Source organism: Buteo buteo, chromosome 6 (genome assembly GCF_964188355.1).
Source record: "Buteo buteo chromosome 6, bButBut1.hap1.1, whole genome shotgun sequence".
In the NCBI taxonomy this organism is placed as follows: Eukaryota; Metazoa; Chordata; class Aves; order Accipitriformes; family Accipitridae; genus Buteo; species Buteo buteo.
Genome location: NC_134176.1, coordinates 44,307,032 through 44,325,420, shown reverse-complemented (window position 1 = coordinate 44,325,420; position 18,389 = coordinate 44,307,032). Strand labels below are relative to the sequence as shown.

The window sequence follows — 18,389 nt, the reverse complement described above, 5'->3', positions numbered from 1 at the left end:
AAATTTGTTTCAAACAATTAATCAGCATATTTGTCACAAACCACGACATTGTACTTTTTCAGTTTGCACTCCTGAGACTGCACACAGACTAACTTAATTGTCTAAGTCCTTCCAGGAGACCACCTTCTGCAAGATGTCGTATAGCTGCTAGAAATCATCACCTCACCAATGCAAAATTGTTGAGCTATCTTTTTTTAAAAAAAAAAAAAACAAAAAAAAACCAAAAACTGAATTTATGCTGTGTATTATTAATGTTGTGGAAGTAACTGTCATTCCAGCTTCCTATAAGGCATTAAGTAGCCTAATGGTCCCCTACCCATTCATACTCAAATGTAGAAGGACTATGTACTCTCCAGTTCTGGAACTCTACCTCGATCAGGATCAGATTTCACCTGTTACCTTTCAAGTTAAGGTGGAAGTCCTGTAATGCAACAGCAGGTTTGGAGATGAAATCTCCATCTTTTGGAGAAAGTACTAGACTGAGTCTAAGAAGATTCAAACTTAACTAACATTTCTACATGCAAACAAACCCCTATGCATCAGTGGGGAATTCATTTATCTTCCACGTTATAGTTGTCCTATGTGTACAACAGAGCAAGAAATTAAAAAAAAAAATTTAAAAAAGGCATTCTCTTCTGCTTTTTAGACCATAAACTCTTTCAGCCAGAGTGCCTCACAGAAGCTCATCAAATATCTAGACGAAGAGGAGACTCAGTATCAGCTGAGATGCCTGGATAACAACATAACCTATACATTGATTATGCTGTTAAAGAAAACTAGTGCACTTGGACTTTCCAAATCAGTATTTCTTAAGACTGTTCAGAAGAAAAGTAAATCCTAGGTACCTGCAAAGTCTCCACACAACTGAAGTTCTCTGTTGGGAGGTACTCAGTTTTGTAAAAGCACCAATACCATGAATGTTCTTTCTAATCATGAAGCCTGAGACCTCTTATGAGAGAGATGAGGAAACACAACCATGTTTCTGGCACTCAATAGCCCCATGCTTTACTGATAAGGCATTTCCCTAACAGAGTATTTGTGTTCTTACATGTCTCATATTGGCAAAGGAAGAAAAGAAAGCACATCCTGGAGTTGGGGAGTAGAGGGGAGGAGAATCCAGAGAAAAATAAAAGTTCAAAAATTTGCAATAATCTACTGCTTTTTGTCCATAACAGGGAAGGTGGGGGTGGGGGTAATACAATTTGAAGCTTTAGAAGACAGCTGCATGAGCAGAACAATACACTAAGTGCTCCACTGCCTGCTATAAATAACTAAGCAATCACCAGTTATTAAACCATAATGAGGAAGGCATGGAAAAGTATCTCAAATAGGCCTCATTTTGCCTACTGTAGTTCTAGTCTCATTCATTAAACGAGAAACACATTTTCATCACTATCCCCAAACACTAAATGTTGTTTATTCAGTGAAAATACTGTTTAAAATGTCCTGCTTGTTACAACATCTTCACTGTAGCCTTTCTGCCAACTCTGCAGACCTCATCTCCTTTCCTATTCACTGAGTATCAGTCATCTCTGTTCTACTTACTGTCCCACAATCATTGTGGTATGAGATGTGTTGCCCTGATTTTTATTCTCCAGGAACTCTGCTGTACCAAAGCTTTGCAATTATTTTTCATCTTAAGTGCATGCTTAATTCTCTCCCTGTTCACTTCTATTTTAATTCACAACTGCTTTTATTTCCCTCAGCATCCAAACTGGATGTGAAAGAATCATCTCAAATAGGAAAGGAAAGAAAAAAAAAAAAAGATTAATGCAGCAAGTAGCATGTAATGTTATTTTGGCCACTCGTTTTATTTGTTGGCCTGTTTTTGATATTGAAAAAGGAAAAGGGGAAAAAGAGGTTAGGGGAAGCTTGCCCATTCCAGGTCAGGAAAGACAGTGTCATCTGATCTGGGAGACTCAGAGAATACCTTATGTGGCAGCCTGGGGCAACACAACTTTAGAATAAAATTACAGAAAGCAAAACTTATCACAATTGCTTACAACCCCACATCAGACAACTACATTAACAAGACTTTGAGGCACACAATAGAACAAATCCAAAGAATGGTGACTTCAGAATACCAGGTCAATGTAGAAAACATAAAAGCATCTTATGAAAACGTGTGGGGAGATGTGTTTATTGTGGGGGGAGGGGGCAGGGAGAGTTGGGGTTTGGGGGGTTTTGTTTGTTTGTTTTTTAACCACTTTCCTACTGCTGATACACAATTCATTCAGCAGGATCTGTGAGCAGTTTGATAAGTTACAAAGTCTCATGAAGACAAAAACATTGTTATTGGTAACATTCGCAGCTAATAACAATACTGTAATGTAGCAGACACTTTTTGCCCCTCTAATAGACAACAGATATTGCAACCTAAACAGAAGGACATACTATGTGATCAACAGAACAGGCTCTTATACAAGTTATTGCTCAACCTGACACACTTACGTGTGTGTCTTTTTCTGACCTCAATGTCAGAAAATTTTGAAGGTTTTACAAAATGAAAAGGGAATGGTAGATCAGCATGTGGAACAGAGATAAAAGGTGGTGCACTTTAAGTAGGCTAATAAAGCTGCTCGCACCTAACAATCTTGCACATCTCTTAGAACTCATTTCTCAACTTCAGATGTTAAACAGAAAACTGGTTTATTCTTACACTTGAAGAATTTTTTGTCTGCTTCCCAGATTGTTTTGAGTGATTCAATCCTTACTGACAAGTTTCACACAAGTAAAAGCTAAGTGCCTATTTCATTAAAAACAATTAAATTAACCTAAAACCAAGTTGGCTCATTAAAAAAAAGAAATTTTGCAAGTTTCAGCCTAGAGCAACTCTGGAAAAGTTATGAGTCTCTCTATTAATGCGTAGGTTGAAAATGCTGATGTAGTGTGATAGAGTAGCACAAAACCAAAGGGTGTATCTACATGGCACACTGCAATACTGTTCTCGAATACCTGAACTAGCTCCAGAATTGAAATCAGCAATAAGAACTTCAGCAAAGTGAGTCTCCTGAGAATCACCCCAAACAGAGCCCTAAACAAACTCTTCTTTCTGCCTTGAGTTTCCTTAACACAGAATAGCATTGCAGCTATGCAGGTATGCACCAAGTACCATAACAGCAGCCTAGCAGCAATACCACAAAGAGATTCTACTCTAAGATGAATTAGATCACTCCTTTGCTTAAATATCTCATCTCTCTTTAGTGCTATGATGTGCTTTGAAAGAACAGTTGGATCCCTCCTCATTGACACTATTGCTAGGCTGAACAAACTAAGCTCTGCTAGTCTCCTCCCTGCAAGACAGGTTTTCCATTTACTGGAAGCCAGCAGTGTTTCTCTAGTTTTGTCCAGAGACAGCAAAATTGTGTGGAACAAGTAGCACAAAGTAATCCATGCCATTTCCGACCTTTCCTTGTACAAGAAAGCCACAGTAAATGATGTATACCTTTATAACAGTCATTACCAAACAGCCTCTTAGGCCTAGAAAGTAATGGCTGAAGAGTTTCACTTCAAAAATACTGTCTTGAACACATTCCAAATGCTTACTACTTGTAATTCATCTCCTCTTCAGGAATTAAATGAAGTCATATTGACATTATTCCATCCTAATTATTTTTATTTGACACATTAACACCGAATCACTTCGCTCCTTAGTTTCCTGGAACATCAAGCAGTAACACAGACTGTTAGAGTCAGCTTAAAAGGATGTAGTCTGCAAGGGAGCGGCTGCTTTGTAAGTTAAAAGATTTCCATTTTACGTGGGAAAAATTACCAACGTCACCTTATTTCAGAAAAAAAGCTGTCCTTACACATGCCGGGAAATGAGCATAAAATACGGTTGCTTATGTAGACCTGGGAGCAAAACAGGTTGGTAATGGGCCAAATAAGGTTACAGTCTGCCATGGAGCAGCTGGACGTTGCTTATTACTACTCACATCGCAAATGTGACAGGGGAGGAGACCGCAGCTCACCTCCCTCAGGCCGGCGCTGCCTTCATCTAAGGGCAGCGGAGGGGAGCTCCCTGCGCCCAAGAGGGCCCCGCAGCCCTCCCACCTCAGGGGAGCACCCGGGGAAAGCAGCGCCCTACGACACCGAGCTGTAACCCCCCCCCGGTGCCGCCCCCTCCCCAGCCGAGAAGGCGGACACGGAGTCACTCCTGAGGGGCGAGGCCGCTCAGCCGCTGTCCTCGGGAAGGCCGGGCCGGGCCGCAGTCACCCCCGGCTCCACCGAGCCCTCCCCAGGGGACGAGGCCCGTCGGGGCGCTACCCCGCCGCGTCTCCCCGCTCCTCACCCAGGTACTCGGGCCCCGGCAGCGACAGCCGCTCGGGGCTCAGCATCCTCCCGCCGCCGCTGCCGCCGCCGCTCCCTCACAGTTTCCGTCCGTTTCCAAGGCGCCCGACGCTCCCAGCGCTCAGGGCCCGGCGCTACTCGGCCGCTCGCCCCGGCTGGGAACACGCCCCTATGCCGCCAGGGTTCCGCGCCTAAAACCGCCCGGGCAGGCGCGGCCTCAGCCCCCGCTCCGCTCCTGCACCCCCGAGCGGAGCCACGGTGGGCTTCCCCCGCTAGCCCGGCTGGTCTGTACGGGTTAGAGGCTGCGGGCAAGGCTGGGAGGCCGTGAGTGGTCTCTGTGGTAGATGGATGTCTGTGGAGGAGTGTGGTGACATGGCGGCCTGGCCTTGAGGAAGGGGTTGTGGGCAAGATGGCCTGGCTGTGAGGAAGGGGTAGGGGTGATGCCCTGCGCAGCATGCTCCAGGGCCGAGGGACGCCTCAGAGGGAGAAGAGCTAGTGAAGCTGAAGAGCCAAAATGGCACGGGGAGATGCATGTGTGAAGTCATTCTGCATAGATTTAGGTTGTAAGTCAGAAGGTGCCTAATGCCAGGGGCTGTTGGGACTACAGCTGTGGGGGAAGCACCCTAAGGTGAAGGTGAATGATAATAAGTTAATGAAGGGCACTGTGTAGCACCCTTGTCCCAGAGAGCAGGGACTGAACAGGGTGACCAAGGAGGTCCTTTACAGCTGTGTCCTTCTGTCCATACCACTCCTCTCCCGGTTTTTTGCAACCCTTGTCCTCAGGTGAGGGAGGTATGGGGAGCATCAGGAATCGTCCTTCATTCCCATGAAAGTAGAAATTAGCAGAAAAGTCCTGAGCCATAGGGGTCTTTCTGTTCTTGTCTGGGAAAGGCCCTTGTCCCTGGATGTAGGAGAGGCAGAGCTCTTCACATGGCTGGAAGCAGGCCTGCTGGGCTCATCTTCCCCAGAAGCTGATGAGGCTAAAATTCCCAAATTACTTTGCAGTTTATTGCATTACCATTAGAAAAATCCCAGCCCAGGATGTAATCCGGGGAGTTTAAAAAGGAAAAGAGGACTGGAAGAGATGTCTATGTTTTTACTGACAAAGGCAAAAGAACAGAAAATAAATAAACCACTTGTGCATGCATATAACCTGCCTTTATTCCATTGGAGGAAAGAGCTGAGTGTGACTATTGGCAACTCAACTTTAATCTATACTCAAAGGACAGCCACAGTTAAAAAGGGCAAACAGGATGTTATAACTTACCTATTCGTATCCCCGCACAGAATTGCCTGGACCACTCCGCTGCCTTTGGCTTGTTCTGTCTTTAAAAGGATGTAAGTTAGATGATAGAAATATTTCAAAGGTGGGAAGAGAGGATAATTTAGGGAGCAGACAATGAGACAATCCAGAGTGAAGAATGATTGGAAAAATGTAAGATTGTCTTAAAAGAGGATAGGCATAACATACAAAATGATGTTCTCTGAAATGATTTGTGCTACAGTGAATCATAGAATCATTTAGGTTGGAAAAGACCTTTTAAGAGCATCAAGTCCAACTGTAAAGCTAACACTGCCAAATCCACCACTAAACCACGTCCCTAAGTGCCACATCTACACGTCTTTTAAATACCTCCAGGGATGGCGACTCAACCACTTAGCTGGGCAGCCTGTTCCAGTGCTTGACAACCCTTTCAGGGAAGAAATTTTACCTAATATCCAATCTAAACCTCCCCTGGCACAATTTGAGGCCATTAAAAACTCATATTTGTTCAGTTTTGCAGTTTGTGCATTTGGTTATAGGCTATCAATTTAAAGACAGGAAATTTTTTATAATAGATACAATTACATTGTAGACTACATTGACACAAGATATTTTTGAGGCCAGGAATTCAGCAGAATTTAGAAAAGAAGTAGATATTTTCAAGCAGAATGAGAAAACATAGGATTATGTTGTTACATATAAAAGCATAGGGGGAAAAAAAGAGCACAATATCTGTAAGAATATGAACTGTCCTACTTCACAGTGAAGCCAATTGTCTGACTAATGGGGGTTTGGAAAACATTTTTCCTAACATGATGTCTATTCCATAACTGCTCGCTTTAGGGTTTCTGGCACTTTTCAGTGAGGTATCTGGTTCTTGGCCGCTGTTGGAGAGGAGAAACGGAATTTGATAGACCCCCTGTGATCATTAGGTTCAAGAGCACAGTTCCTCCACTTTTAAAACTAGCATCAAGTTCTCTATTTTCACAAGCAATCCTTTAGCATCAGCCAGGCAGTTTCACTGGTGTTCAAAAGCCAAATCTAAAAGCCTTCCTCTCCCATATTGCTGGTCAGCTGAGCTGGTAGAAGCCTTCCACAGGTTGTGCACTGTTTCTTTTTTGTTGTTTAAACCATTTCTGTAAACCACAATTTATCCTTGATCAGTATCTGGAGCACTCATTTACAAGAGGCCTTTAAAGTCCAGTTTTAAATACTACATTCTAATATCTCTCTGGGATCTTTTTTTCTTGTTACTGTTTGGTCTCTACTGGTTGGACTTTGTTATTTCCTTTAAACCAGCTAAGGGAACCCTTTTGGACACTGAGCCCATTTGTGGTTTTAATAATGATAAGTTTCAGTAGTAGTGGCGCCTGACTGTTAACAACTCAAAGAAAACTATATAAAAACAAGATGTCGTTTCTGGAGCCATTTATAGACTTCCCTGTTTACTATTATTTCTCTCTGGGCTTGCCAGAGCCAGGATTAGGTGATGTAACAGGTCAGCTGCAGCACTCACCTGTTCTCTCACACTCATGACCTGAAAAGGGAGAAATGCTGCCAGCCTGGCCATAGGTATTAAGTTTGTTTTCCCATATTGATTTTAGAACCGTAGACTAGTGCATTTTAATAAATTGAGAAGGCTTTTCTGGGTCACTGGAAAACATCTGCAAGTTTAATAGCTGCCCCAAGAGGGGCAATTCTAACAGGGGCTTAATGTTCTTTTGGACCCAGCTGGAAGAATGATGGTGAAAAAACCCGCATTTTTCTCTGTCACAACCCCTTGGTAGATTCAGGGAGGTTGGAACTAGATCAGGGGAGTTGGAACTAGATGACCTTTAAGGTCCCTTCCAACCCAAGCCATTCTATGATTATCAGAGGTACAGGTCTCACTTTAGGGCAAGCCTATGGAGTATGCTTTTAGGGTCACTATCTACCCTGGGAATCATGGTGGTACTTACATCTCTTAACTAAAATTGCTGAGATTTTTCTACCAGGGATGTTTGGCTATCCAAATCAGTCTTTCAGGAAGGGTCAGTTGGACTACATTGATAGATTTTGTGCACACCGTCTTTCAGAATTAATGTGACCTTGATTTGATTTAGCTTAATTCACTTCAAAGTGTGGTTTAAGTAGTCTTTCAGAAATCATACCTTTAGGTAAATTGGGCTAATTTACTTATATAAGAGCCCATGTGACCACAAGTTTGAAAATAGTCAGTGGTATAATTTAAATTATGTCATGAAAGAAAATTTCTTTATTATGTTATGATGCACAGACTGAAAAACTCCTTTCTGTGTCAGTTTTATAAGTGTTTCTCAGCAATTTAGCTTAAATCAGATTTCTATTTTCCTCCATTCCCACATACTTTGCCCCCACTATGTTAATTGCTTAGCTTACTCTTTGCTGGTTTTATGTTCACCTTCCTAAATGATATTACCAATGTTGAGCTGAAATATTTTACTTTTATTAGCCAAAGTTCTCCTGAGAAACAGCTCCTCTTTCAGAGAGAGTATTGTATAGAATAATAAACAGGACTAGATATCAAGCAACAAATTCCAGAGGAAATGCCTTGTTTTAAACAGACTGAGTCACTTTGTCTGGCTTCTATTACTTTTTCTTGGAATGAAATATTTTTTTTGCTTAGAAATTTAATAATTGTTGCTAAAGTAGTAACAATAAAGCCTAGACGTATCAGAGGAAACTTAACTTTTCTATTTTTTTTTTCTTCAGGTGACAGTTGGAAATGCTGTTGCTTTAAGCATTGCAACTACAATGTACAAAGAACTAGACTGTGGGCAGTTTTCAGTCCTGTTCCATCTGACTTCTATGAAATTAATGTAAGCCAGTTTCACAGAAACATTAGAAAACTGTCTCTAGCCTTGTTCATCCTTTGAGTGTCCAAAGCTTAGCTTTTGAAGTTTGGTGGTACTTTGTATTTTTTGAGGCTTCCCACACGTTTGCCAGCTGAGCTTTACCTAGTACATAATAATTAATAAAATTGCAGGTGTGATAACAAAATGTGTTTATCTTAAGATAATGTGCTTATCTTTAAAACAAATTGTACTGAGAGGAGAAAAACATTGACTTAAACAACTGTCAATCTTTATTGATTATCTGTTATTTTGGGCACCATAGCAGAGATAAGTTTTGAGGAGAGATCTGAAGAAATGGAGAATAAGAGCTTCATATGCTATTATTTATGTAAATTATTGGAAATCTTGTAAGTGAAATTAGGATTCTATTATGCAAGACATTTTAAAAATCAATGGCGCTGAAGCTGGATGATTCATTTATGAGTCAGTTGCAAACTCATAAAAAACTCCCATTAAATTTCTGATTTAATAATTATTTTTATGAATTATGACCAAAATCTCTAAACACATGCACTAAAAAAAAGATTAGCTTAAATGAAAAGGTCAGCCAAAATGACAATGAAATTATGTGATGAAATCCACATTTTTATATTGTTGATTCCTCAGGAGACATTTACAGAGAAAGATCCAGTACTTCTAGTGCCTATCCTAATCTGAACCTTCTCAAGATGAATGTTTTATCAGGTTCACATGCAGCACAGTGGTTTCATACAGCAAGTAAACCAATCATTTTTCTCTAATAATGCAGTATTAATACTAGTTTATCTCTTCAGGTAAAACCTAGACAAACAGATAGGACTTACATTGTTAAGATCAACGGACTTTAGAGAAATAAGATTCAGAAAGTTTCTTAATGCTAACATCTACCACAAGATGAAATCTGGAAACAACTGTTGTGTTTTCCAGCTAGTGATAGGACATGATGACAGCAGCAGCTCTCTTTAGTCAGCATTAGTACCATTAAAGGGCTTAAATTTTACACCTGTAATTGTACCTGGAAGTCTTAAGTCAAGAATATACTTAACTGGTAAGATGTCATAAGCATGCAGGAAGCTGTACTGTGAACATTATGCCATCATAATTTATTTTTTATTTACTAGTTTAGCTGTATTTTAATCTGGATTGCTGAGATTTTATTTTTCCCCTTGAAGTGGTGGACAGAAAGAAAGCAAGAAGAGATCTGATCTAATTTTAAGGTCTCTCTATATTGATGAACTTTACGTTCACCTGAGGATTTAGGTCTAATCAAACTCCCAGATCCTTGTATTTTAAATATAAGTTGTTAGGAAAAAAAAAAAACTTGAAACGTTCCTCTACTCCACAGTCATAGGAGTACTTCTAAATTCTGGGTGATCTGCTTATGAGAAGAGGGAATATTATTATGACAGGTTCTGTGGCTTATGGAGGCCACATCTTCATTTTAAAATCAAGGGTAGCTGTAAGTTGTATGATAGATTCCTGGCATGTATTAAATGTACTGTCCAAATTCTGGTTGTTTTTGAGCTTAGTGTTAGCACGCAAAGTTGGCTTTTTTGTAACAGCAAACTGTTGAAAGACTCTCCTTCAGTTTTTGTTCCCTTTATCTCGTCAGGAAGGAAAGGACAACATCTTTGAAAGTACTTAAGTACCAAGCAAGTGACCCTTCTCTGCTGGAATGCCGCCCCACTAATGATGCAGAGAAGAAAAACAGCCATTTCTGGCAGAGTTTGCAGGATCTCTCATCCCAAACAAAAAAGTCTAAAATGCCTGGTAAAAATAAATATCACTATGAAATTCTGGCATGGGAAACATTTCTGACAGCCAAGGCTTAGCTCATCCTGGGGGGTGACCCAAGAAGGCCTGCAATTTTCATTTTTCATTCCTATTCATCGAATGTTCCTTGCAAACTTAAGCTGCCAGACTGTGTTATCTATTAGACCAGGTGTCTGTGTGAGAAAATTATAAGTAAATGACTCTGTGTGTGTGCAAGAGAGCAGGCAAATCTATGTGGGAGTGAGCTATTGCTTCTTGGGCTGAAGTGAAGCAGTGACTCTGACAGCTGTACTGGCCAGCTCTTATGGGAAAGGTATATAACTTTCTGTGTGCAGTACAGAGATTTAGCACATTCATAACACTCTGAAAGTATTTTGTCTTATAACATCTACATGGAAAAGCAAATGATGGAAGCAAGGAAAAAAAAACAACCAAAAGAAAGCAGAGATCATGGATTCATTAAAATTGTGGAATTCTTGCAAAACAATCCTTAGTTCTGCTTGTTAAGTACACAAAAGAGAGCCTGAGTATTTATTAGGGCTGTTGTGAGAGAGCACTGCAGAACCCTGCAGCTATGCAAAAGCTGAAGTCAGTATTTTTTTTTGGTGGAAGCACACGTTGGTATCCCAGTCATTCATTCCATAATATAAGAGGACAAAATGATGAATGTTCTTTCCTTTCTTTTCACTACATAATACTCGAGGTGTTTTCAAGAGTAACATCTCTGTGGAGTCACTAGAAGAGAAGGTAGAGACCAGAAGATGATAATAAGATGATAATGGTTGGAGTACCTAGGAAGAGAAGTTGGGGAGTAGTGGATGGGAGATGGAAAGGGAAGTATGCAAATGACTTGCTGAGAGAGAAGATAAGCCTTGGGAGACTGAAACTGCAAATTAACATCATGGCAATTAATTCTAAACAGAATAGAGGGAACATGGAACTTCTTCCAAAATATAGTAGCAAATGAAGACATTAGTTAAGTTTTATCTGAGAAATGTATTTAAATTTCTCTTTTGATTTGTTAATTTTATCATGCTAGTTTCTAAACCACGGCAAAATAGATTGACCATACCGCATTTGAAACTGATAATAACATGTTGAGATAGTAAGAAAACATCCTTAGGGTTCCAACTCTTTATGTGTAAACCTTTACACGGTATTAGTGAAAGAAGAGTTGTTCCTTGAACACTTAAAGTTTAGACGTAGATCAGAGTTTCTCTCAAATTCTGTGACTGGAGTCCATTTCTGATATTTACTAAGCATACTTGGTGTGCTCTAAGCTACATGAAACAGAAAACTGCAGTCTCTGTGGCAAGGTTTTCATTGTGCCTTAAAAACATGGTTTTGTGCTCGCTGAAGTCACCGATAGTTTCCATCAACTCTGCTGACCTAGAATAAAGCATAAATGGAAATGCAATACAAAAAAACACATCACCTTGAACTCTCAGAATGTTAATCTTATGTTAATATGCTCAAGTATCCTAAAATCCTAACATTGCAATGACATGGACACAAGTATATGTGGCTAGGAGGGAGGTTGGATGTGTATGTATATGCGTGGATGGCTGATCTCAGACTCATGTGGAGGGTGTGTGCAACTCTGGATCTTGCTCCCACCTGTGCCTTTATTCAGGTTGCACTTAGTGCTGGTAAGAAGCAATTAATTTGTTCCCTCATTCACATTTATCAAGACCTAATATGAGAGAGGGAGAGGTGTTAAGAGGCGTCTCTGATTCAGCCACCTGATAGGAAAGCAGATGGTTGACATGCCCTATCTCTTATCAGAAAGACTCAAGGGTTATATCTTGTGCATGCTGGCAGTACTTGCCTAACCCATCATGCCAGTAAAGTATTAGAACTGAATCATCTTGAAGAAAGAAAACACTCTTTATCTGTCTGTCTACATTTTTACATGTCACTCATCTCCATAGTGGCAGGGCTTCTGCAAACAAGAAGGGTTTGTGAGCTGAGGGAAAGATATGTTTATGTCTTTCACATCTATTCCCATGACTACTCATTTCTCTCAGAGGCCCAATTAATGTATTCTAGTTTTTTGAGAAAGAAAAACTCAGCCCATCAGAGATATTCCACATACCGAGACGTAAGGTCACCTTTCTTTCTGTGTGATTGATTTCTACCACAAACTTTATCTGAATCCAGACACGATTGATGACAAACTACATTAATAGCTTGAAGACAAAGACACAGGTCTTCAGTTCTTTGGAAAATGCTTCTCTGTGCAGTCAAAAATTAATTTAGGAGCCACAACTTGCTACTTACCCATTTGAATGTGTTTGGAGAATAAAGGTGGTTAGGCTTCTTCCTTCAAACTGAATTCTTCTATTGCTAGCTTTTAAAAGAACATTTTCCTTTTATGCTCTTCCTCTTTTCTCTTTTTTTTCTGTGCCAGAGTCAAGGTATTAAGCTGTGCTGTTCCTAAGGCTAGGCCACAGGCTACCTTTGCAATGCAGACATTGTGCAAGGCCTGGGTAATTGCCATTTCACTGCAGGGAGGAGTCTCATCAGAAATGGAAGAGGGTGTATTTGCATTATTTTTACATGGAGGATGTAAGGGAACCGGCAAAAGGAGCAGAACCAGCTTGCAAGACACCCAGGAAGAGCTACCATCTCAAAGAAAACATGAAGAAAGGTTTGGTTTGGGTTTTTTCCCCTAGTTTGAGAGTCAGTCTACTCAGTTGGGGTTTTTTCCCCCCAGAGTGGAAGATTGAACAGCCTGGCAGGTTGGCTTCAGTCCCACCTTCCAGACACACACACAAAAAGGGGAGGGGGTCAGGTGAATCTGCACTGCAAAGTAGAATTAATGATGGTCCATGAAATGATCATGAAGTTTCCCAAAATAAATGTACAACTGGAATGCTTAGAAGGCAGCAGATAAATGAAAGGTGAAGAAAATGAAGTAACACATAAGCTCTGACTTGTTAACCTGAATTGTATGTTGTTGTAAATGAAAACAGTTGTGACAACACTGCAGAAGATGGCACATTGATTACTGTTTTCTTAACAGTAAGTGGGCAGTAACTTGTGAAACACTGTAAAGGACAATGGTGACAGGATTTGAATGTTTCTGATGCCTGTGAGCATATCTGGGTATACAGTAGTAGTGCCACTGCTTAGAAAACTTAAGGGAAGGCAACAAAGGAAAAAGTGGTAGCATAACATATAAATCAATGCTAAAATTTCATTTAATGCATTTAACACAGAGACCATAATTTACAAACTACCTCACCAGCTGGGAAAGCTGTAGGTCCCTCAGCTGTTTGGAAAATTAAACTGTTTCTTTACGTGTCCAACAGTGAATTCAGAGGCCCAACTGTTTAACTGAATCTTCCTATGTATGGGTAAAATCTTGTCTTTTAACTTACCTGGTATTCCAAGCTACCACCTCTTTGGTTCACTGGTGATACTGAAGAGGGAACTGATGTGGGTAATGTAGCAGTGGAATATCAATAGAAATTAAAAGGGCCATTGGAAAATCCTGTAGTCTGATAGCACAGAACCCATGATTTTATCTTGAACCCAGAGCTCTGTTGGGAACAGCTTGCCATTTTCCTGGCTTTTCTGTTTAGTTAGTGGAGCTCACTAGTAATACAAAATTTGATCAACCAGAGTGCAGAGTTTGTAATGATCTTTCCAGTCAGAGTTTTCTGAATTATATCCATTGTGGGACTTAGGTTTGGGAGCGGTCCCGAAAGATCGCCTAGTGCAGCCTGCACTGCATCAAGACTAAACATACCAAGGCTAGCACCTGCATGCTTATTGAACTTTGTTCTAAACAATGCCAGTGGAAGAGATTCCACAGTCCCCCTAGACAGTCTGCTCCAGTGTTGAAAAATCCTTAGTTGGAATGCTGATCAGCAAAATCTTTTAAGCATTTCTTGTCACAAGTCAAGTTGACTCTTTCATGTATTTCTACTGTAGCCATAGAGGATAGCTGATCAACATCTCTCTAATAAGCTTGTATGTATTGGAAAGCTGCATCTCACTTGAAGCTTTTATTTTCTTGACTAGGCAAATCTAATTCCTTCAGGTTTCTCTCAAAGGGTGTGTTTTCTAAACTTCTTGTTCTTGTTGTTATTTTCTTGTTTCTCTTCAGCTGTGTTTATATTTCTAAGGTGTTCAGCCAGGACCAGACACAGTATGCCGCTTGGGGCTTCAGTACCATGTGAAGTTAAGAAATCAAATAAATTGTCTTGTGTATGACACACCTGTTAAGGCATTCTAGAATTAAATGCATTTTTTGGCAGTGGTGCTGCACTGTTGATTTATATTGCTCATTATCCATACAACCCTAAGATCTGTTTTTGCTGTATTTCTGTCTACTCAGGAATTCACATCGTTTATTGATGTCTGTTTCCTAAGAATAATATTTTATATTTCTCATTACTGGTTTTTTCTGTGTTGGTTTTTGGACAGCCTGTCCAATTTGTCAATAGCATTTGAGGTGTCTGATCTCATCTTTCCTAGTGTTTGCATCCCCTGCCATTGTTTTGAGGTTATCAGATTTTTTAGCACAGATTATACAAGCATAAATATTCCAGCATCTAAGTTGTCAGTGAACATACTAAACAAAACAGAGCTTTGGACAGACCCTGAAAGGTATCTTTCTGAGGTGCCTTTGCATTTTGATGAATAACCACTAATGACTACTATGGTTTCCTTCTGTCAGATGCCTGTACACCTTCCACTAGTTGTATTTAAAATGTCATTCTATGAAAGTGTCTTGTGAGACAGTGCCAAAAGCTGTACAAGATGTATCATGTCCATTGCCTTCCCAGTGAGCTTAACATTACTTTAAAAAAGGGAACCTGATTTAGCACAAATGCATTTTGCCCATTTTCCTTGTGCTTTTTTCATTCTATAAAATTAATTCATTCTATCTCAAATATTTAAAACATGATTGCTCCAGACCTCTGAACATAGCAATTAAGCTATCTGATCTGTCTTTCTCTTCTAGGAAACTTGAGGTGCAGAGAAACATCTTCCCAAGGAAGGGCCCATTTGAATGCTTTAAAAATACTCTGACAGGTAAGACCAAAACTGTCCATCCCATATTTTTCTTTTTTTTCTTTTTTTTTTTTAACCTCTTCTTAAGGTCTTTGCAGTTTTAAGATAGTTAAAGTGTATTTTTCCTAGTAATCCTACTTGGTTCTGGTTCCTTTCTTTCTTCTTTTTCCAATGACACCATGTCCTTGGTTCTCTTTTTCCTAACACAGGGTTGCTGTTTAAAATCACTCTGAAGATGATGTGAACTTTTAGTATTATTTCAGAGTAGTTATATTCTGTCATTGGACTAGTTTATTTCTCTAATGTCTCTGTTTGGAGGGGGGGAGAATTATGTCCTGAAATGGTTATTAGAATAATAATCTTCTTCCTGTTCCCTTTATAATGACTGGTGGTTTTTTTTGATTAAGCATGTTGTCATATAAATTAATTGTTAATTATATTTTAATTACTTCTTTCCCATCTGTCTTACAATACTTACGTTATATATCACTTATCAGTGATCTATAAATTATTACAAGTTACTTAATAATGTTCCACCCTCGTAGCTGTGGGTAAAAGCAAGTACCTACTTTGTGCATGGGTTGAAGTGCACTCTGAAATTTGTATAGTCTTTCTTAAAGTTATTTGGTCTGAAAGACGCAAGTCCTAAGCATAATGGCTAAATTTTACCAGCATTACTTAGCAACCCTTCTACTTTTCTTTCACCAAAAATACCCATTTGACACTGCATAAATCTACTTTACAATTATTCCTCAAAGATCCTACATGGAACCAGGGCTATATTCAATCATAGTATTGTATCAACAGGTAGGTAATTGAGAGTTTTATAATATAAATTTCCATCTGCTCAAGTGCAACCTATTTAGGAGATTGTTGTGAAAGACAATACTATGTGCTTCTCTAACATTTCACCAGGGGATTTCAAAATGATTTATAAGCCAGAGAAGTAATTTAGGGAAGTTGAGCTTGGACAGGAAAGTGATTTCCCAGAATACAACACAAGATGCAGAAGACTGGTAAACACACTTCAACCAACACAAGTGGGTAAAAATATTTGTTCCCTGGGGAGAGGACTGAAGAGCTAATGCGTGAATTTATTTGTGTTTAGGACAATATTTTTCAAGAGGCCTTTGTTTCAAACACAGGAAAATACTCATCTCAACTGCTGGAAGACTGTTTCATGACCTAAGTATATAATTATCAGGAAGTTCTGGGCCCTGTGTCTGTGCTTTATCACGTTCAGTACTTAGGCGTTTAAACTTCTTACAAGCTTCTATGAGCCTGAAGTCAGCAGGGCTGCTCTGATTTATGCTACCTGGGGATCTAACCTCAGCAGAGAATATAAACTTAAATGAATTTTGGTTATGTTGCCCTGTATTTCAGGGGGATGCAGTAAGAGTTTTGCATGCTAGCCAATCAGCCAACCGCCAGACAGAGTGAAGTTAACGTTTTCTCTCCCTTAGCTTCAAACCAGTGTTCCCAACTCTTCCACTTAAATTATCTTAAACTCTGGTATCTTGGAGTTTATTTCTTTACAGTAATTGCATATTCTTTCCATGCCTCATTCTGTCACTGCTTCTGGGTCAATGTTAGCATAGAGAGGTTTTTTAATCTCTCCACCTCTTGGCTACCTGGATTTGTTGTTACTCTTCTGCAACTTTGGACACTTTGCCTATCAAATACATAGAATTCAATGCCATAGTCTACATGCTATTACACTTAGGCTATGTAAAGTGGATCTATTCCTATCTTGAAGCAATGATTCTGCATATAAAGCAAAAAGTCTGCATTTTTTAAATTTTGGGGGCCATATATTGTAAATTTATGCATGGTTTGCTACCTACTGTTTCTTATGGTGTTCCTGCTCTTGGGAGTTCTCCTCCTCAGTGAAGCTCTGTGTTGGATTATTTTTGTCTTTACATTGAGCTCAATTTGTCAAGACTCAGTCTCTGTTTTAATTTTATGTTGACATTTTTAATAATATCCCTTGTCTTCACTGTTTTACACTTAATAGGAGAATTCTCAGTCACATGCTGTGCTGTTTACTTGCTCTTGTCATTCTTTAAAGGAGGGTATTAATCGCAGCTTCCCCTGGATTCATCTGTGTGAAGGCTTTAAGTAAGACCATTCCTATCACTGGCCCTTTGGTGTCAATTTGACAAAATTCCCATCTTCCCCTGTGGTCTAGAGTTTGGACTATCTGAATCAGCTTTCCACTCAAGTTAATACTTTGAAATCAACTGAGATTAATTATTTAACAACAGTTTCTTGCATTGCCAACCCTATGTATTAAAATGCCAAATCGTGCCACAGACGATCGTAAAACTGGCTTTAACGATGATGTCCAGTGAAAGCCTGTTTTCTTTTAAATGCAGCACAGAGACCAGAAGGCACCCAAGACAGTTGTTCAGGCGTTAATTTCCACTCCTACAGGCAACGGCCCTAGCTCTGTTTTTAGAGTATCCGAGACTCACACACAATCAGCTGTCTCCGGACACCGCGGCTGTAAGGAAAACACCAAACAGCCGAACATTTGTCACGAACGGAGGGAAAAAATGAAACGTTTCTCTTAGCAACATGTATGCTGGGCAAAGGGCTCGTGAGAGAGGTGCTTAGAGGCTTTCCGTTTCTGAACGGTCTTTGGCAAACGGGGGTGGGACAGGGAGAAGGGCTATGTCGCTTCTCTTGGGTACAGACAGCTGGCACAAGCCGGGAAGCGGTGGCAGCGCACGGGGGAACCGTTCAGCCACCGGAGGATACCGGGCACCGCTGCGGCGGGCAGCCGAGAGCCCGGAGCGATGCTCCTTGGAGGCGCTGCGGGAGTTGGGACAGCGAGAGCCCCGAGGACCGGGGCCGCTTTAGGAAGGGCTTCCCCGCCCGCGGTGAGGGAGCCGCAACCGAGGCAAGGGCGGAGAGGGGCCGGGGGGGGGTTCGTGGCGAGTCCGGGGCTCTCGCCGCGGTGCCGGGCGGTAGCCCCAAGGGGTGGTGACGGGGTGCGTGTGTGTGTGTGTATGTGTGTGTGTGTGTGGGGGTGTCTCGCTGCAGAACCGCGGCCCCGAGGACCGCCTCTGCCGCGCCGAAAGTTTGCGAACTGCCTCGGCGCTGGGGGGGAGCGGGGCGGGGGCTGCCCCGGCGGGGCTCCTCCTCCGGGGCCGGGCCTGGGCCGGGCGGAGCGGGGAGCGAGC

General features: G+C 40.8%; 1 protein-coding gene across 2 annotated transcripts in view; it reads right to left on the bottom strand.

Annotated features, from left to right (window-relative positions):
• CSTPP1 (centriolar satellite-associated tubulin polyglutamylase complex regulator 1) overlaps positions 1-4,425 on the bottom strand; it is an 86,200-nt gene extending 81,775 nt beyond the window's left edge. For both annotated transcript variants that reach the window (XM_075030824.1, XM_075030823.1), the window contains exon 1: positions 4,292-4,425. Coding sequence is in view for 1 of the 2 variants with exons in the window: in XM_075030823.1 (XP_074886924.1) it covers positions 4,292-4,337 (46 nt within the window). In the remaining variant the exon portion in view is untranslated. The remainder of the gene's footprint in view (positions 1-4,291) is intronic.
• Positions 4,426-18,389: the final 13,964 nt, after the last annotated feature.